We start from the raw sequence: 14464 nt of genomic DNA, 5'->3' as shown, positions 1-14464 counted from the left end.
AATTGAGATATCAGGAATAATAGAGTTGCCAAATATTCAAATTACTATTAATAAATGTTAACTTATTAAAGACTCTTTTTCAATGTTACTGGAAAAGGAGTATTAATTTCCGTCCCATGTTTCTTAAGGACATTGTAAAACCGTTGTAAATTATGAAGATTCTGGTACTGATTTTAAGGAGATTAATAAGTATTAATATAAATGGTTGTCACGAAGTGAGTTTTGCATTGACATGTAAAAAATTATTTTGTTATTGTTGCTATGTGATACACTTTAAATACAGTAAGTTTCAGAAATTGTAGCAATGAAACCGGCCGGTGCTATTGATAGCAGCGGACACAGCCAAGATCAGATTGATGTAGACGAAGCTGTTGTCTGCACTTATAATCAATAAAAGGTGAACTATTGAAGATGTTGATGTGTTTCTCCTAGTGTTACGGTTGTAAGATGGAACAAGCATTCTGCCTTATTTTGTCGGAAAAACTCCGATGCTGAAATGCGATCCCCTGACGAACTACTAATATAAATCTTATTTTATAAAGGTTCGAGTTGCATTATACTGCATGATGTTATTAACCACAAGTAATACCATAATAACCATGATTATATCAAAAGTTGAAAGCATAAGCTACCTTACTAAAATATCCACTGCAGGCGGAAAAGCCTAATACGGTACGATTCCGATACGTAGCAATGATATCGTTGCTCCAGCCATTATAAGACTCTGACACATAATTAGTTGATACGATGGCTGTCACGATTATATTAAAAGCAACTAATAACAACATACCGTGAAATCAGATTAGGATACATCATCAAAGTCCTACTGTAGTCCTATCCTATGCACCTCAGCTGATTAAATGATTATACAGACAGGAAGAAATTTTAATGAAAGCTATTCTAAATACCCATTCTACTGTATGGAGGAGCTACTGTATCCTAGTACTGTTCAATGTACATCTCCAGTAAAGACAAAATCATTTCGAATTAGAATGCTTACAATCACGAAAATGTACAAACCCCATTTTGAGGCATGAACCACCTCTGAGCGTGATTACAACCAATATTACAATTTCGGCACATTGTAACTTTTTACTATGTAAGTAAGTAATCTTAGCTACAGTTTTAATGTTTTATTCTGCAAAATGGTAAGGTGATCTATTTTATAGATAAATAATCAACTGCTAGTATAATACTAATTTACAACATTATGAAGGTTATAAATAATACTGGTATAATAGTTTCACTATATCATTACAGATAAAAGTACTATATAGAAACGGTAATTAATAAAGACCAACTATAAGAGGAATAACTTTTTAATTTATCAATAGAAAGCTACATGATAATATAAAGTTCTCTTATTTTTATCCTCAAACTCTTTAATAATATTCTCGATATTGTCATCTAAGTCTTCACATTCTTCAATCTTCAACAAGGATGTCAATCATTTATAATATTAATAAAAGAAATGAACGTAACGGTTAAGCGATTCAATGGAATGATAGAAAGAGTGCAGGCTTGTACTAAGTTTTAAGCTAGGTACTCAACTTAGGACTGCTATCATACAGACCTGTTGGCAAAGTTCGCAAATTAAAACAGCTCCAATGGTGGCTTCTTCTTGATTATCCATTATATTCAGATTGATTAAGTGTACGGGAGTGCCATTAACGTTGCCACGATTTTCAAAATCTATTTGTTATTAGCAAAGATCGCAAAGAAAATCAGTACAGTATAATCGTTGCATTCTGGAAAGCATTGATCAAGAAGTAGCGCTAAGGGAATTTATCGCAACTTTTTTATTATAACATATACTCGTACGTCTATCTTAACCCACCTTCGATGACTTGATCGTAAACACGCTCATCGCATGAAATAACACAATCGTGTTTAACAGTACAATCTTGAAATCTTTCGGGCTTGGTTTTAATCCTTCTATTTCTATCTAACATGTGTAATATACCATTTTGTGTATATCTTGAACGTATCATAAGTCATTAAAATTAAAGAAAATACAACTTTCTAAGATATCACTGTGTATGATTATCGCTATCATTTCCGTATCCTATGTAGAATTAAAATTGATGGATAACAACAAGAATGGACGATATCCCCTACAGAGGAGATTTGTAATGTTGATATTGTGACACCAGGATACAATGTTTTATCTTTCTTGGTCAAATCGTTATACATTTCATCATAGCTGGAATCAAATGAGTAAATATTAGGCTCTTCCGGAGTTGGGCCAGGTAATTTGCAATGAGTACCGGAACCAAATGAAGTAACATTGAAGCCTCGCTTACTAAAGCAAGATGATAAAAATAGGTATTAATAGCAATCAATCGCTCGATTGGAGATTTAACTCTTTCACATCCAGCCTGGATCTGATATCCGCATTGTTAGTGAAACAGACAAAATATGTTTAATTTCTTGCTAGAGTAACATGGCAGGCTCTCTGTTACGAACATAATCAACAGGATAAAGACTTTACCTCCTTTAACTATGGCTCTATCAATATGGTTATGGTAATATGTGCAAAGGAATACTGTACGTGCGATAGTTGTAAATTAATCAACTTTTGTTTAAGCTGTGAGAATTGACTGAAGTTTAATCATTTCAACAGTTTGTATCATTGATCGTCTTTGTTAAAAACATGACGATGGTTCATGATCAAGTAAGTACTTTTATCACTACAATGTATAGTGAAGATATGACAAGAATAAACGGCAGTATTCGATTTATAATCCTGTGTTTTACCATTGATGATCAGTTAGAAGAAATGAATTCGTTGTCAAGTAAGCCGACTCAAGTCTCATTCACTACTGTACTAATCTTGTTACTTTTTTCTATCATCTACACATTGGATTTACAGAGCCGAAGACATGCGTCTACAGTATATCCTCAATCACTATCCAATGTTATCATGTTGTGCTTTTTCTACCAATACAATCCATTTTCCGTCTCAAAGGCTATCCTATAGCTATGCTTGGCAACCAAGATCGTGATCATAACTCGTATCGTCAAAAAGGCGATGAAAAATCAATCCATTACTAACACGAAAGACAATTACGAATAATAATTGTAGTTTATCATCCATCAGAGATCCCCATGATGGTTGATTTACCTCAGTAGCTTATGAGCAGCCATGCTTCGATTTTGATTACTAGAGCATACTATAGCAAAATCTAATTTAGGCATGGTTTGGTCGACACAATCGCAAGCCCAAATTGGCAAAATCGTCTTCTCCACAAATGATGAGAAGAACCTTTGCAGTGGACGAATTTATACTTGAATTACTATGCGATCGACGTAGTCACTATAGCGTGTAGAGTATGGGAATCCAATGGTATGCCCGAGACCATACTGCGCATACTACTGTTCACTATAGGGTAGTGCATCACCTACCCATAGAGGGTTATGGAGTAGCGTGTAAAGCAGCTGTAGTCCATTGCTGACAATGGCTAGGTCATGGGCATCCATTGGAGTTGGATAATATCCAAATTAATGTCCCAATCTTATGAAATGATTACTGTTATGGATATCATTCTATACAGTAGAAAGTACTTCTTCGAATAGTATGACTTTCTTCTTCAAGATCTGCATGACAGCGATTAAAATGGAGATTTTAGTCATGACAAAAATGAATGAAATTGATGAATCGTTTGCATACTAAAAATAGTTCTAGCTCGAACTAGCACTTTTTGTCATTCAAAATGGCATACGGAGAACCAATGTAGGATAACAGTCTAGTCGTATTGGATGTTATAGTAAATATTTTAAATTGGATTTTGATGCAGTTACTTTTACAAATTCAACTTTTATCGTTCAATTCGTCTTCTTCCTCTGTATATCATGATAGAAATAAATAAATAGAATGAATTTGAATGCATGATTTGACCATCGGTTCGGGCAATGTCCAATTGTTGTAGGATGGACTATAAAGTTGAAGTTTTATAGGTAAAAACTCTGAAATTGGATAATTCCGAAGTAAAGTATATCAATCTTGCGAAATTATTACTCTTATATTGGGTCACTTGGCAGCTTGGAAATATTATCGTGCTGCTTTACGATGGAAACGTTATTAGCCGTCAGCCACATGGCTAGCATGATATTGATGATAGAATTCATCATACAAAAAAGAGAACGATCAAGATACTGATGGTTATTGCTCATAACATTCTACTGGAAATAATATCCCATGCGACTTCTTGAATCAGGTATAATGATCATGATTACAGCATTCATTTCAATTCAATTGACTGCCACCCGCTCATGGCCGATCGACAGGATTTCCAATCGTTGACGTGATCCTCACACATGCTTGCAAATCAATTAACTAGTAATTATTATAATTAATGCATATGTTTGGATTAAACCTCTTCTTTAAGATGTGTCACCGCCCTACTATGAAATAAACACATGATATCGAATTTAAACTGAAATAGTCGATAACGGACTTGTTGTAGTGCAAGGGACTTTGACTTCGTTTAGACTATTCATAATACCAATAGTGGACTAGCGATGTAAAAATATATCAAAAAATCATGCACCTTGTATTGTAGTGATGCCGACACATTATTTAGGTTAAACTAATCTTCCACTTTCAGTTACTTCGTACTGGAAAATATCCTATTTATCATCAACTTAAACTTATACTTTACCGTTATCCTATACAACATCATAGATTAACCAATCACTACTGTACATCTATTTTGGCAGTAGCAACATTAGCTGAAGATCAAATATCAGGTCAAAGTAGAATAGGACAAAGTCCGGTAGCATTTTGCTGCTTTCGCTAGGGCCAAATTCATTTTACAAAATATAAAAATATGAAAATAGTACCATAAATCAACTATAAACTAAGGTTCTTTTAATAAGCAAGATTAACTGATAATTATTATGGTACGCATGGCTGATTGTTGTACTGCCAACATTATAGAAATACATCTTCTAGAGCATACGTGTCACACTAACATCGAGTTATAAATGTCTTGATCATATCCTTAACTGTACAGTGTTGATGTCTCCTAAAATGAATCAGCATCTGTCACTATTACACTACACTTTTAAATGCATAACAATCTTGCCATTTATCATTTGAAAGTATGGGTTAAATTATAAGAAAAACAAGCGATTTAAAATTAATTCATGTAACGTTATCATTTTATTGCATTTCATGTAGTTATCACTACTTTAACAATACGCTTGACCAACTGTCTGTAACAAGGTGACTGATCATAATCGCAGGATTGCCAAACAGTAAAATTATCATAGAAAGAAGTATTGCAGAAATAATCATAGTGCCACCTTTAAAGAAAGGTCATAAACTACAACAAAAATGAAATCCATATGACCTTGAAGGAGATAAATGATAGCTAGAACTAAGAGATTAAGCTTGGTATGTAGATGCAGAAACCGATCCGCCATGACCAGTCCAATTAGTATGGATAAACTGTCCGGGATTGGAAAGTAACTCGTAGGTATGAGCTCCAAAGTAATCACGTTGTGCCTAAAAAAAGAGATAGAGCAAATCATATACTTAGAATTAGTAAAATATCAAGAGACACTGGACATATCCCTTTTAGTAACTAAAGATGTGCTATGCAGTATATTGCTAATAATAAATTAACAGTACTTAATATTCGTATAGATCTTACCTGGATTAAATTAGCAGGTAGGCGGGACGAGCTATAATTGAAATAAATACGGCTTTTATAAGTAATTGGAAATGGAACTGGATCATAAACAAAGCACCACTAAACCATGATACAGCAAATACAGCATAAAAATAGATAAATCGATCACAGTACCGATAGCCGTCATAAAAGGCCAAAGCGCAACTGAATGATGGAGTAGGTATTCCAAGTAATACAGCATTTGCCACAACTTTACGCCAGGATTCCTATTGATTAAATCGTACGTTAGCATTAGGCAAGGCATACCAATTTCTAATATAATATCAATACAGTACATACTTGGCAGGAATCAATTGCAGAATGGAAAAAATCATCTAATAATAAACTTTCCAAATTAGGGTTTTTATCAAACGCGGATTTGATATTGCCCAAGAACACACTGAGAATCAATGAAAAATTTGGAGAATGAGTAATTTAGTAATAATAAAGCAATAAATTAATTGACTGAGTTTCTAACCTCCTAATAATACATCCACCTCGCCACATCAAAGCAATCGAGCCATAATTTAACGTCCAGTTAAACTGTTTTGCGGCCTCGCGCAATAGCATAAAGCCTTGCGCATAAGATACAATTTTCGAAGCATATAACGCCTACAATTATCATAATAGAACCATTTTACTAACTGATTCAAAATAAATATGTCAATCGAAGACTTTGAACCTTTCGAATATTTTCGATAAATTCCTTCTTGTCACCAGTATACTTTGCACTAGAAGGGCCTTTCAATACGCTACTAGCTCGAACACGCTCATCTTTCAAAGACGATAAACATCTAGCAAACACGGCTTCACCTGTATTTAACAAAATGGCGTTTAATAAGACTGCAGAAACGCAATAGGTTATCAAAATAGTTGCACAGAACGTCATTTTTTGATCTACATACCAATTAATGTTACAGGCATGCCGAAATCAAGAGCAGAAATAGCAGTCCATTTGCCAGTTCCTTTCTAATTTGAATATAAATACCGAATAATTTATTTCTCTGACTAAAAGATATTTGTATTCCGCAAGTGTGCTCTCCTATGCATTCAAACTGTCTACTGTAATTAATAACATGCATTCGGTTACCTGACCAGCAGCGTCTCTTATCTTTTCTAATAATGGTTGCCCATCACTATCTTTATAGGCTAATATATCACCAGAGATTTCAATTAAAAATGAATCGAGTTCACCTTTATTCCACTCTTTCAGAACCTACATATAGACAATAATTGCGTTGTAAAACACCAAGAGCCCTAAATGTTATTATATGCTATATAATAAAATTTAAATATTAAACAATTTAAGATCATACCGAACTCATTTCGTCATCACTCATTCCAAGAGAATCTTTCATCAAATGGTAAGCTTCGCAGATAAGCTATAAATCGAGTATTTTAAAAGTTTTAATTATTGCTCATTAATGCTGATATGACCAACAGTCTAAAAGCAATTTCTTATCATTACCTGCATATCACCATATTCAATGCCGTTGTGTACCATCTTAACAAAGTGGCCCGCTCCATCGCTACCAACCTAAGATGCAAACGTAACCATTACTCTTACAAATATGATAAGCATATGCACGTATTAGTTATAGCTTTCAATGTTAGTTTACGCAAGCAATTTGAAAATAAAAGTTCATTGCTTCAAAAATTTCTCTAATCATGCATTTCTTACCCAATCACAGCAGGGTTCAGTTCCTACTTTAGCTGCAATGGACTGGAAGATTGGCTTAAGTGACGGCCTAGACAATTGGTCGTAACAATTAATCGGTAATAAATGAGCTAAATATGGCTTAGACGAATATGCAATGTAACAATTTAGTAAATCATTAAGAGCATAGGAATTATATACAAGGTATATCAAATGAAACTTCCTATCAATTTTCTAGCGTTATTTTTACCAAGCTTCTGCGGCACCTCCGGGCATCAAAGAAGGTCCATACCGAGCTCCATCTTCTCCTCCAGAAACACCACAGCCCAAGTAGTAAATACCCTTAGTTTTTAGTTCATTATATCGACGCTAAAGCGGAAAAAAGGATAGAAGACATTGCCATAGATATTTAATTATAATTAGATATGTTTATTAAATCGCTATTTAATAAAACATTTTGAAAGATACGATTAACTACATATCCAACGGTACCTGGGTATCGGTATATTGTGAATTTCCACCATCAATAATGATATCTCCAGCCTCTAACAAAGGAACCTTAAGAAATAAGAAAAACCGTATCAACGGTAGCATTGAATTTAAGTCCTCTATATAGTAATCAGTAATACTACTAGCTTAGTTTTAAATTTTTACAGAATCAAATGAGCATTTAATATTAATTTATTATATTTTAGCATACAATCGTTAATGAAATACATAGTATTTCATTAGGAAAGAAAAACAAATATTCAACGAAGAGAAAACATTCATCATTACATCATCATAACTGGACTTCGTAATCAAAGAATTCTCTAATATCAAAATAATAAACTCTTTTCGATATAAAGATCTCATTGCTAACACAATTTTTTATGTAATTCTATAATTGTGTCGTTTGATAATAGTAGATACTGTAGTAGTAAGTTCTAAAACAGAAATTTGAATATTTCTCCAAAATCAAATTACCAATTGTTCGATAAGTGCATCCACTGCTCTTCCAGCTTTAACTAACGTCATCACTTTGCGCGGCTTCTTTAATAAAGAGACCATTTCTTCAATGCTTTTAGCACCAACAACATTAGTACCTTTATTAGACGACAATTGAATTTTTTAGTATAAATTGTAGGTCCACGACATGAAACAGCAAGAACGTTGAAATACAATTCTTGAACAAGAGAAAGAGGTCCATTAAATAAGCATGTAATCAGATACATCGAGAATGTAACACGGCAAGAATACTATTCAGCAACTTCAGTTCGGCGACAATAACATCACTTTTAAAAGTTAACTTGCACTTTAAATAAAAAATTGCTCAAATAATTGGTCATTGGTATAACCTTTTGCTTCATTTTGTAAGAAGTGTTCGACCTTTTGAACTGTTCTATTGTAAGCGCAAACCTGCCAAGATTTTGAAATGGATAGAAATTAGTGGTATAGATCATTGCGTAATTTAATCAAAAAGCCTAAACATCCTTCTGTCTACATTCGAGAACTATGTTAACGTATAGGGTCTAAAAGTAAGAAACTTAACAGCAATTGATTGATAAGATTCAATGAAGACTCAACAATTACAATATAGTGCTCTTTCCTCATTTACTTTGATGGCAGTAGACGAGCTCAAACTTTTGAGCAGATTACAATAGACACAGCATTGACTACCCATACAACAAATACATTTATTTATCATATCTAATATCAACAGGATATTTAGCTGCATTAATACGCATAGTAGCAGTAGATTGCTACATGGTTTAGCATAGAGGTTAGTAGCTTACCACAAAGCCGTGATCGTTCATATTCAAGATGATATTTTGGCCCTAAACAATAAATTATGGCAAGAATATATCGTGTAACATTAATTAATAATTTCTTTTAAGGGTTTTATATGGGTATTCTAGTAATCAAAGCCAAATTTTGATTCAAACTTCGAATTCTGAAGTAGAATCGTGGCGTCCTTCGATGTCATTTAATGACAACGTTGGTTACAACCTTGCAATTCTTCCATCACAGATATAGATACGTTGCAGTCTACTGGTAATTAATTCAATGGCGGCAACTACTACTCTATGTGTTATAGTAAAATTGCACTTCAACATTTTAATCACCACTACAATCTCTCCATAAATGTACATTGCGTTACCATCAAGGTACAGTTCAATTTTCGATAGAATACTGTATCTGCTCATACGAGTATAAGAGGCAAAGATTGACAACGATAAAGTAGTACAGTACATAATATATGCAAGTATGCCAAGGTATGAGAACAAAAAAATTGCTGTAAGAAAGACAAAGTATAAGCTTTCATAGTTACAAGCAGTAGCAGCCCTGCATGTACACCAAATCATCATGTATTTATCAACAGTATTAAGTTGGAGCATTCTTGATTAATAACTTAATTGGTCATTTTCTGCTAAATTGTACCACCTACAGTATTATATGTCGACTGTCTACCGCTATCTAGCCCTATGGCGATAATAAGAGTAGCGATCCACTCTAGAATGTTAGTATGCAAACTTACCATAACAGCCAGACCAATGAGTGCAATATCTGCCCTAAAAAGATAGAATTTACATAAAAGATCAGTTTTCTATTATCATCGCGCTATCAAGCGTTAGATGATTATCCGATTAAGACTAATCAAGTTGTGTATGATGCCCATTTATCTAGCCATCAGTATAGAACACTTGTTCATGATGATGATGATGCATTTGAACACAACCTTTCTCGATCCTAGAACAGTGTGTGGGCTCATGATGATGATCAGCTGTTGCAATGACAAAGCACACTCTCTTCATCTTGTAGCCCACACCCCATCGACAATATCCAATGTCATCTAGCCATACGAGTAATAGTATCAGCTGTGTTTTTTTTTTTCTCTCTCTCTCTCTTAGCAATGAAAAATAGCAATAGTATAATGCTAGGCTTTCCATTAATTATTTGACGACATGCTTACAGCAACTTGATTACAGAAGTAGTGAAATCACGCTAGATCGGTTGAGGATTGTTGAGCTCAATATAGCCAAGATACAACACCTGTCATACCCTATCTACAACATCCCTGTACTGTTTATACTGTACGAGTGCAAGGATCAGCTGTGTATATTTTTCTCTCTTTCTTAACGATAAAATAGCAATAGTATAAGAAAGCAACGTTAGACTTACTTTCTATCATTTGACAACATGCTTAACTTGATTATAGACGGAATGAAATCATGCTAGATAGGTTAAGGATTGTCGAGCTCAATGTGGTCGAGATAGGCGTAGCACGCCTCATCTCCAATATCCAAGACTATCTCTACTGTATACTGTCAGGATCCGCTGCGTATTTTTTTCCTCTCTCTGTTTCTTAGTAATAAAATAGCAACAGTATACGCGAATCTACGAATACTGTACGAGTAGGGATCAGCTGTGTATTTTTTTTTGGTCTCTCTCTCTCTTGGCAATAAAATAGCAACAATAGACTTCCTCTCTATCATTCAACAACACGCTTAACTTGATTACAGAAGTAATCAAATCACGCTAGATAGGCTAAGGATTGTCGAGCTGAATGTACTCTCCAATAAGCGAATCAACGAATACTGTACGAGTAAAGCATCAGCTTAGCTGTGTATTTTTTCTCTCTCTCTCTTGGCAATAAAATAGCAAACAGTACAAGGAAGTAAGGCTAGACTTACTATCCATTATTTGACGACATGCTTAACTTGATTGTAGAAGCGATGAAATCACGCTAGATCGATTAAGGATTGTCGAGCTGAATGTACTCTCCAATAAGCGAATCAACGAATACTGTACGAGTAAAGCATCAGCTTAGCTGTGTATTTTTTTCTCTCTCTCTCTTGGCAATAAAATAGCAAACAGTACAAGGAAGTAAGGCTAGACTTACTATCCATTATTTGACGACATGCTTAACTTGATTGTAGAAGCGATGAAATCACGCTAGATCGATTAAGGATTGTCGAGCTGAATGTACTCTCCGATAAGCGAATCTACGAATACTATACGAGTAAGCATCAGCTGTGTATTTTGTGTGTGTGTGTGTCTCTCTCACTTAGCAATAAAACAGCAACACTAGACTTCCTCTTCATCATTCAACAACATGCTTAACTTGATTACAGAAGTAATCAAATCACGCTAGATAAGTTAAGGATTATCGAGGTCAAATGTATCCTGCGATAAGCGAATCTCCGAATACTGTACGAGTAAAGCATCAGCTGAGTATTTTTTTTTGTCTCTCTCTCTCTCGGCAATAAAATAGCAACAGTACAAGGAAGTTACGCTAGACTTACTTTCCATTATTTGACGACATGCTTAACTTGATTGCAGAAGTGATAAAATCACGCTAGATCGATTAAGAGAGGATTGTCGAGCTGAATATAGCCAAGCTATCCGTCTTGATGGGATAAGATGAGAAGAAAGAAAATGCACTTTCTGAGTTACTTTATATAGCCAAGTGGGCTGATCATATGAAGTAGTATATAGACTGGATTCAAGGTATTGTATGGGGTAGTATACTGGTGTACAATCGTATCGAGCATCGAGTAAGGGCAGTCGAGCGTAGACTGTCTAGGTAGTGTATGATGTAGGCGATTGTGCCCATACTGTTATATAGAAGACAGACTTATTTCCAAAAGTCAATCCGGACATCATGCTCACCGCTGAGCTAGAAGGGGCTGAAAGAGAATTCTCTTATGGTTCTATCGGATATCGATCTCAAGCTGGGAAAATAGTGTATAAAAACAAGTTATAAATTAACTGATGTCATGGGAGAATAGCAACCCCTTGTAATTCTACTCACAATAATCCATCCCATAAATCTAAAATTGCAACTGCTACAAGTTGATCATGTAAGCCAATCGAAAAGGCTAACAGCCATCTTTGCAACGGCATGAGTCAGCAGTTAGCAGGACTCGAGCTAAATTATTCCTGGCTAATGAAGAAAAATGGGGGAGGAGCAATCAATGTAGCCATGCAATCTGCCTGTGCTCTACAGCTACTAACAGCAACGATTGGAAAAAAAGAGAGCAAGGGAAACTTTTTCCAGTTTCACTCATGAATAAGACAGTTGAATATGGTTTTATTGTTGAAATTTTCTCTTCCTTTTTCAACAGCTTCTACAGTAGCACTGCAAACACCAATTATTCCTCATCAAGAAATTTTTTTTTGTAAACATACCGCTGACCCCAACTGGTGCGGTAAGGGCGGTGAGTGGTTGCTAATTATAATATTATTATCGATAGATACTGGATAGAATTGCCATAGCGACCATATTGCAGGGTGTGGTGTATTTGTTCCAGGATTCCAGGCTGCATCGAGCTAAGAAGAAAGTAAAACTCGGCCCAAATACTGCTAGAAAATCGCTTTTCAACATGGCAATTCTTTCTACAGTATTCAAGAATTGACACCGGCTAGTCTTACGTCGTGACAATTAGACTAGGAAATAGGCCACTCTAATAGTCGTATTGAGATACAGCAACTTGTCTTCTTGCTAGCCTATAACGGAACTCGATATCTAAATGATTCTACTACATACTCGTATCAATAAGATGCCCATTTATTATTATCATCATCATCATCATTATTATATGCACTACATATGAATAAGATGTCCGTTCAAAATCTTTAAAATCATTCTACTGACAATATTAGAATGACCATCATCATCATTATACTACCTAGGAATAAGATGTCCATTTAAAATACCTGAAAACCATTCTAAGTATATATTAGAATGACCATCTTCATCATTATACTACCTAGGAATAAGATGTCCATTTAAAATACCTGAAAACCATTCTAAGTATATATTAGAATGATGATGATCATCATCATTATAATATATACGAGTAAAATGTCCATTTAAAATACTTAAAATCATTCTAGATAGCGAGGTAGCGTAAAATCTTTACATTAGACTACCAAATAGTAAGACAGGCTTGGAATAATATATAATCAACATCATTGTAATTACGGCTAGTGTATAAAATGAAGAATAAAGCTTCATTGTATACAGAATAAAATTAGAAAAATCAAAAATAATCCAAAAATATCTTTACCTTATTACAGCTGCTAAACTTTACATATCAGAATTACAATTGCCTTGATAAATTGCAAACTATCATCAAAAAAAGTTTAATAAGATATAAAATCGATATAAGCTATAAACAATGATACCATTGATACTGCAAAATTAATAATCAAATTCATGCAAGCTTGATCCCTTGCCAGGGCTGTTTAGAAATTCCTCAATATTATAGTTTTTATGTAATTGCTTGTAGTGATCGCTATCGATATCTTCATCATGATATTTAACGTGATACCATGGATTACTATATAAATTCTCTGCATCCCATGATGAATCCTACAAAATAAACATTTCAAGTATTGCATTGAGCTGGTACAACCTCAACTCTCATTTTTAATTAATAATCTCAATGGACTTACGTTGATATTCTTATTATCTAATTCTTTCCCCAATCTCTCTTTATCTAATTGCAACGACCTTGCTTTATCCTGTAGTAACTGATTTTCTTTCTCAATAATTTCAAATTGTGCAGTAATTTTATCCAACAGCATTCTATTGTCCTCTTGCAATTGCGATTTGAGAGTTAAACTACATATCAAATAGAAGACAGTAAGTATACAAAGACAGATAAGATTATAACCAGGCGATAAATCAACACAACGCCATTTCTCCTGCTGTACATTCATTTACAGTAGTATTTTCAAAAGGAGTATGCAAATATACATTCAAATATACCATGATTCAGACATTACAAATATCATCTTCGACTGTATTCTCCAATATAAAATGTACGCATAGATGCGCTCAAGTATATGATTTTATGCAAAAATTACTAAGCAAACTAAACCATTATTATAATTATAATATAGATTACGAATTTGCATCATTACCGATCTTCCAGTTGCTTCTTTTCCTCCAGTAAATGGCAAATAGCTTGCTGCTGACGAGCATGAATTGAATTAAATTCGCCTAATTTTTCATTATAAATCTCTAATTGATGCTCTAGGCTATGAATGATATTATCCAACTTTCCCCTTTCAATTTCATAGCTTTCCCTAAATTCAAAGATAAAGTATAACAGCCGTGAATTCCTATTGTCATTAATATCTA

The 14464-nt window shown here is 34.2% G+C and overlaps 2 protein-coding genes across 2 annotated transcripts; both read right to left on the bottom strand.

The window, feature by feature from the left end:
• Window positions 1-1327: 1327 nt before the first annotated feature.
• Window positions 1328-3198, bottom strand: TRIADDRAFT_26378 (uncharacterized protein; the record flags this gene model as incomplete). The annotated part of the gene is made up of 5 exons (XM_002113470.1): window positions 1328-1429; window positions 1574-1692; window positions 1838-1977; window positions 2159-2302; window positions 3125-3198. 5 exons carry the CDS (start codon window positions 3196-3198, stop codon window positions 1328-1330), a joined length of 579 nt encoding a protein of 192 aa, XP_002113506.1.
• A 2156-nt stretch (window positions 3199-5354) lies between these two features.
• Window positions 5355-11638, bottom strand: TRIADDRAFT_64046 (expressed hypothetical protein; the record flags this gene model as incomplete). The annotated part of the gene is made up of 18 exons (XM_002113469.1): window positions 5355-5509; window positions 5658-5688; window positions 5811-5902; window positions 5976-6075; window positions 6154-6287; window positions 6358-6488; window positions 6581-6644; window positions 6766-6891; window positions 6992-7057; window positions 7144-7212; window positions 7357-7423; window positions 7583-7701; window positions 7825-7890; window positions 8299-8417; window positions 8670-8730; window positions 9108-9149; window positions 9851-9884; window positions 11619-11638. 18 exons carry the CDS (start codon window positions 11636-11638, stop codon window positions 5390-5392), a joined length of 1461 nt encoding a protein of 486 aa, XP_002113505.1. The 3' UTR covers window positions 5355-5389.
• Window positions 11639-14464: the final 2826 nt, after the last annotated feature.

Source organism: Trichoplax adhaerens, genomic scaffold (genome assembly GCF_000150275.1).
Source record: "Trichoplax adhaerens TRIADscaffold_6 genomic scaffold, whole genome shotgun sequence".
In the NCBI taxonomy this organism is placed as follows: Eukaryota; Metazoa; Placozoa; class Uniplacotomia; order Trichoplacea; family Trichoplacidae; genus Trichoplax; species Trichoplax adhaerens.
The sequence above is the reverse complement of the archived record's forward strand: the minus strand, read 5'-3'. Positions and strand labels throughout refer to the sequence as shown.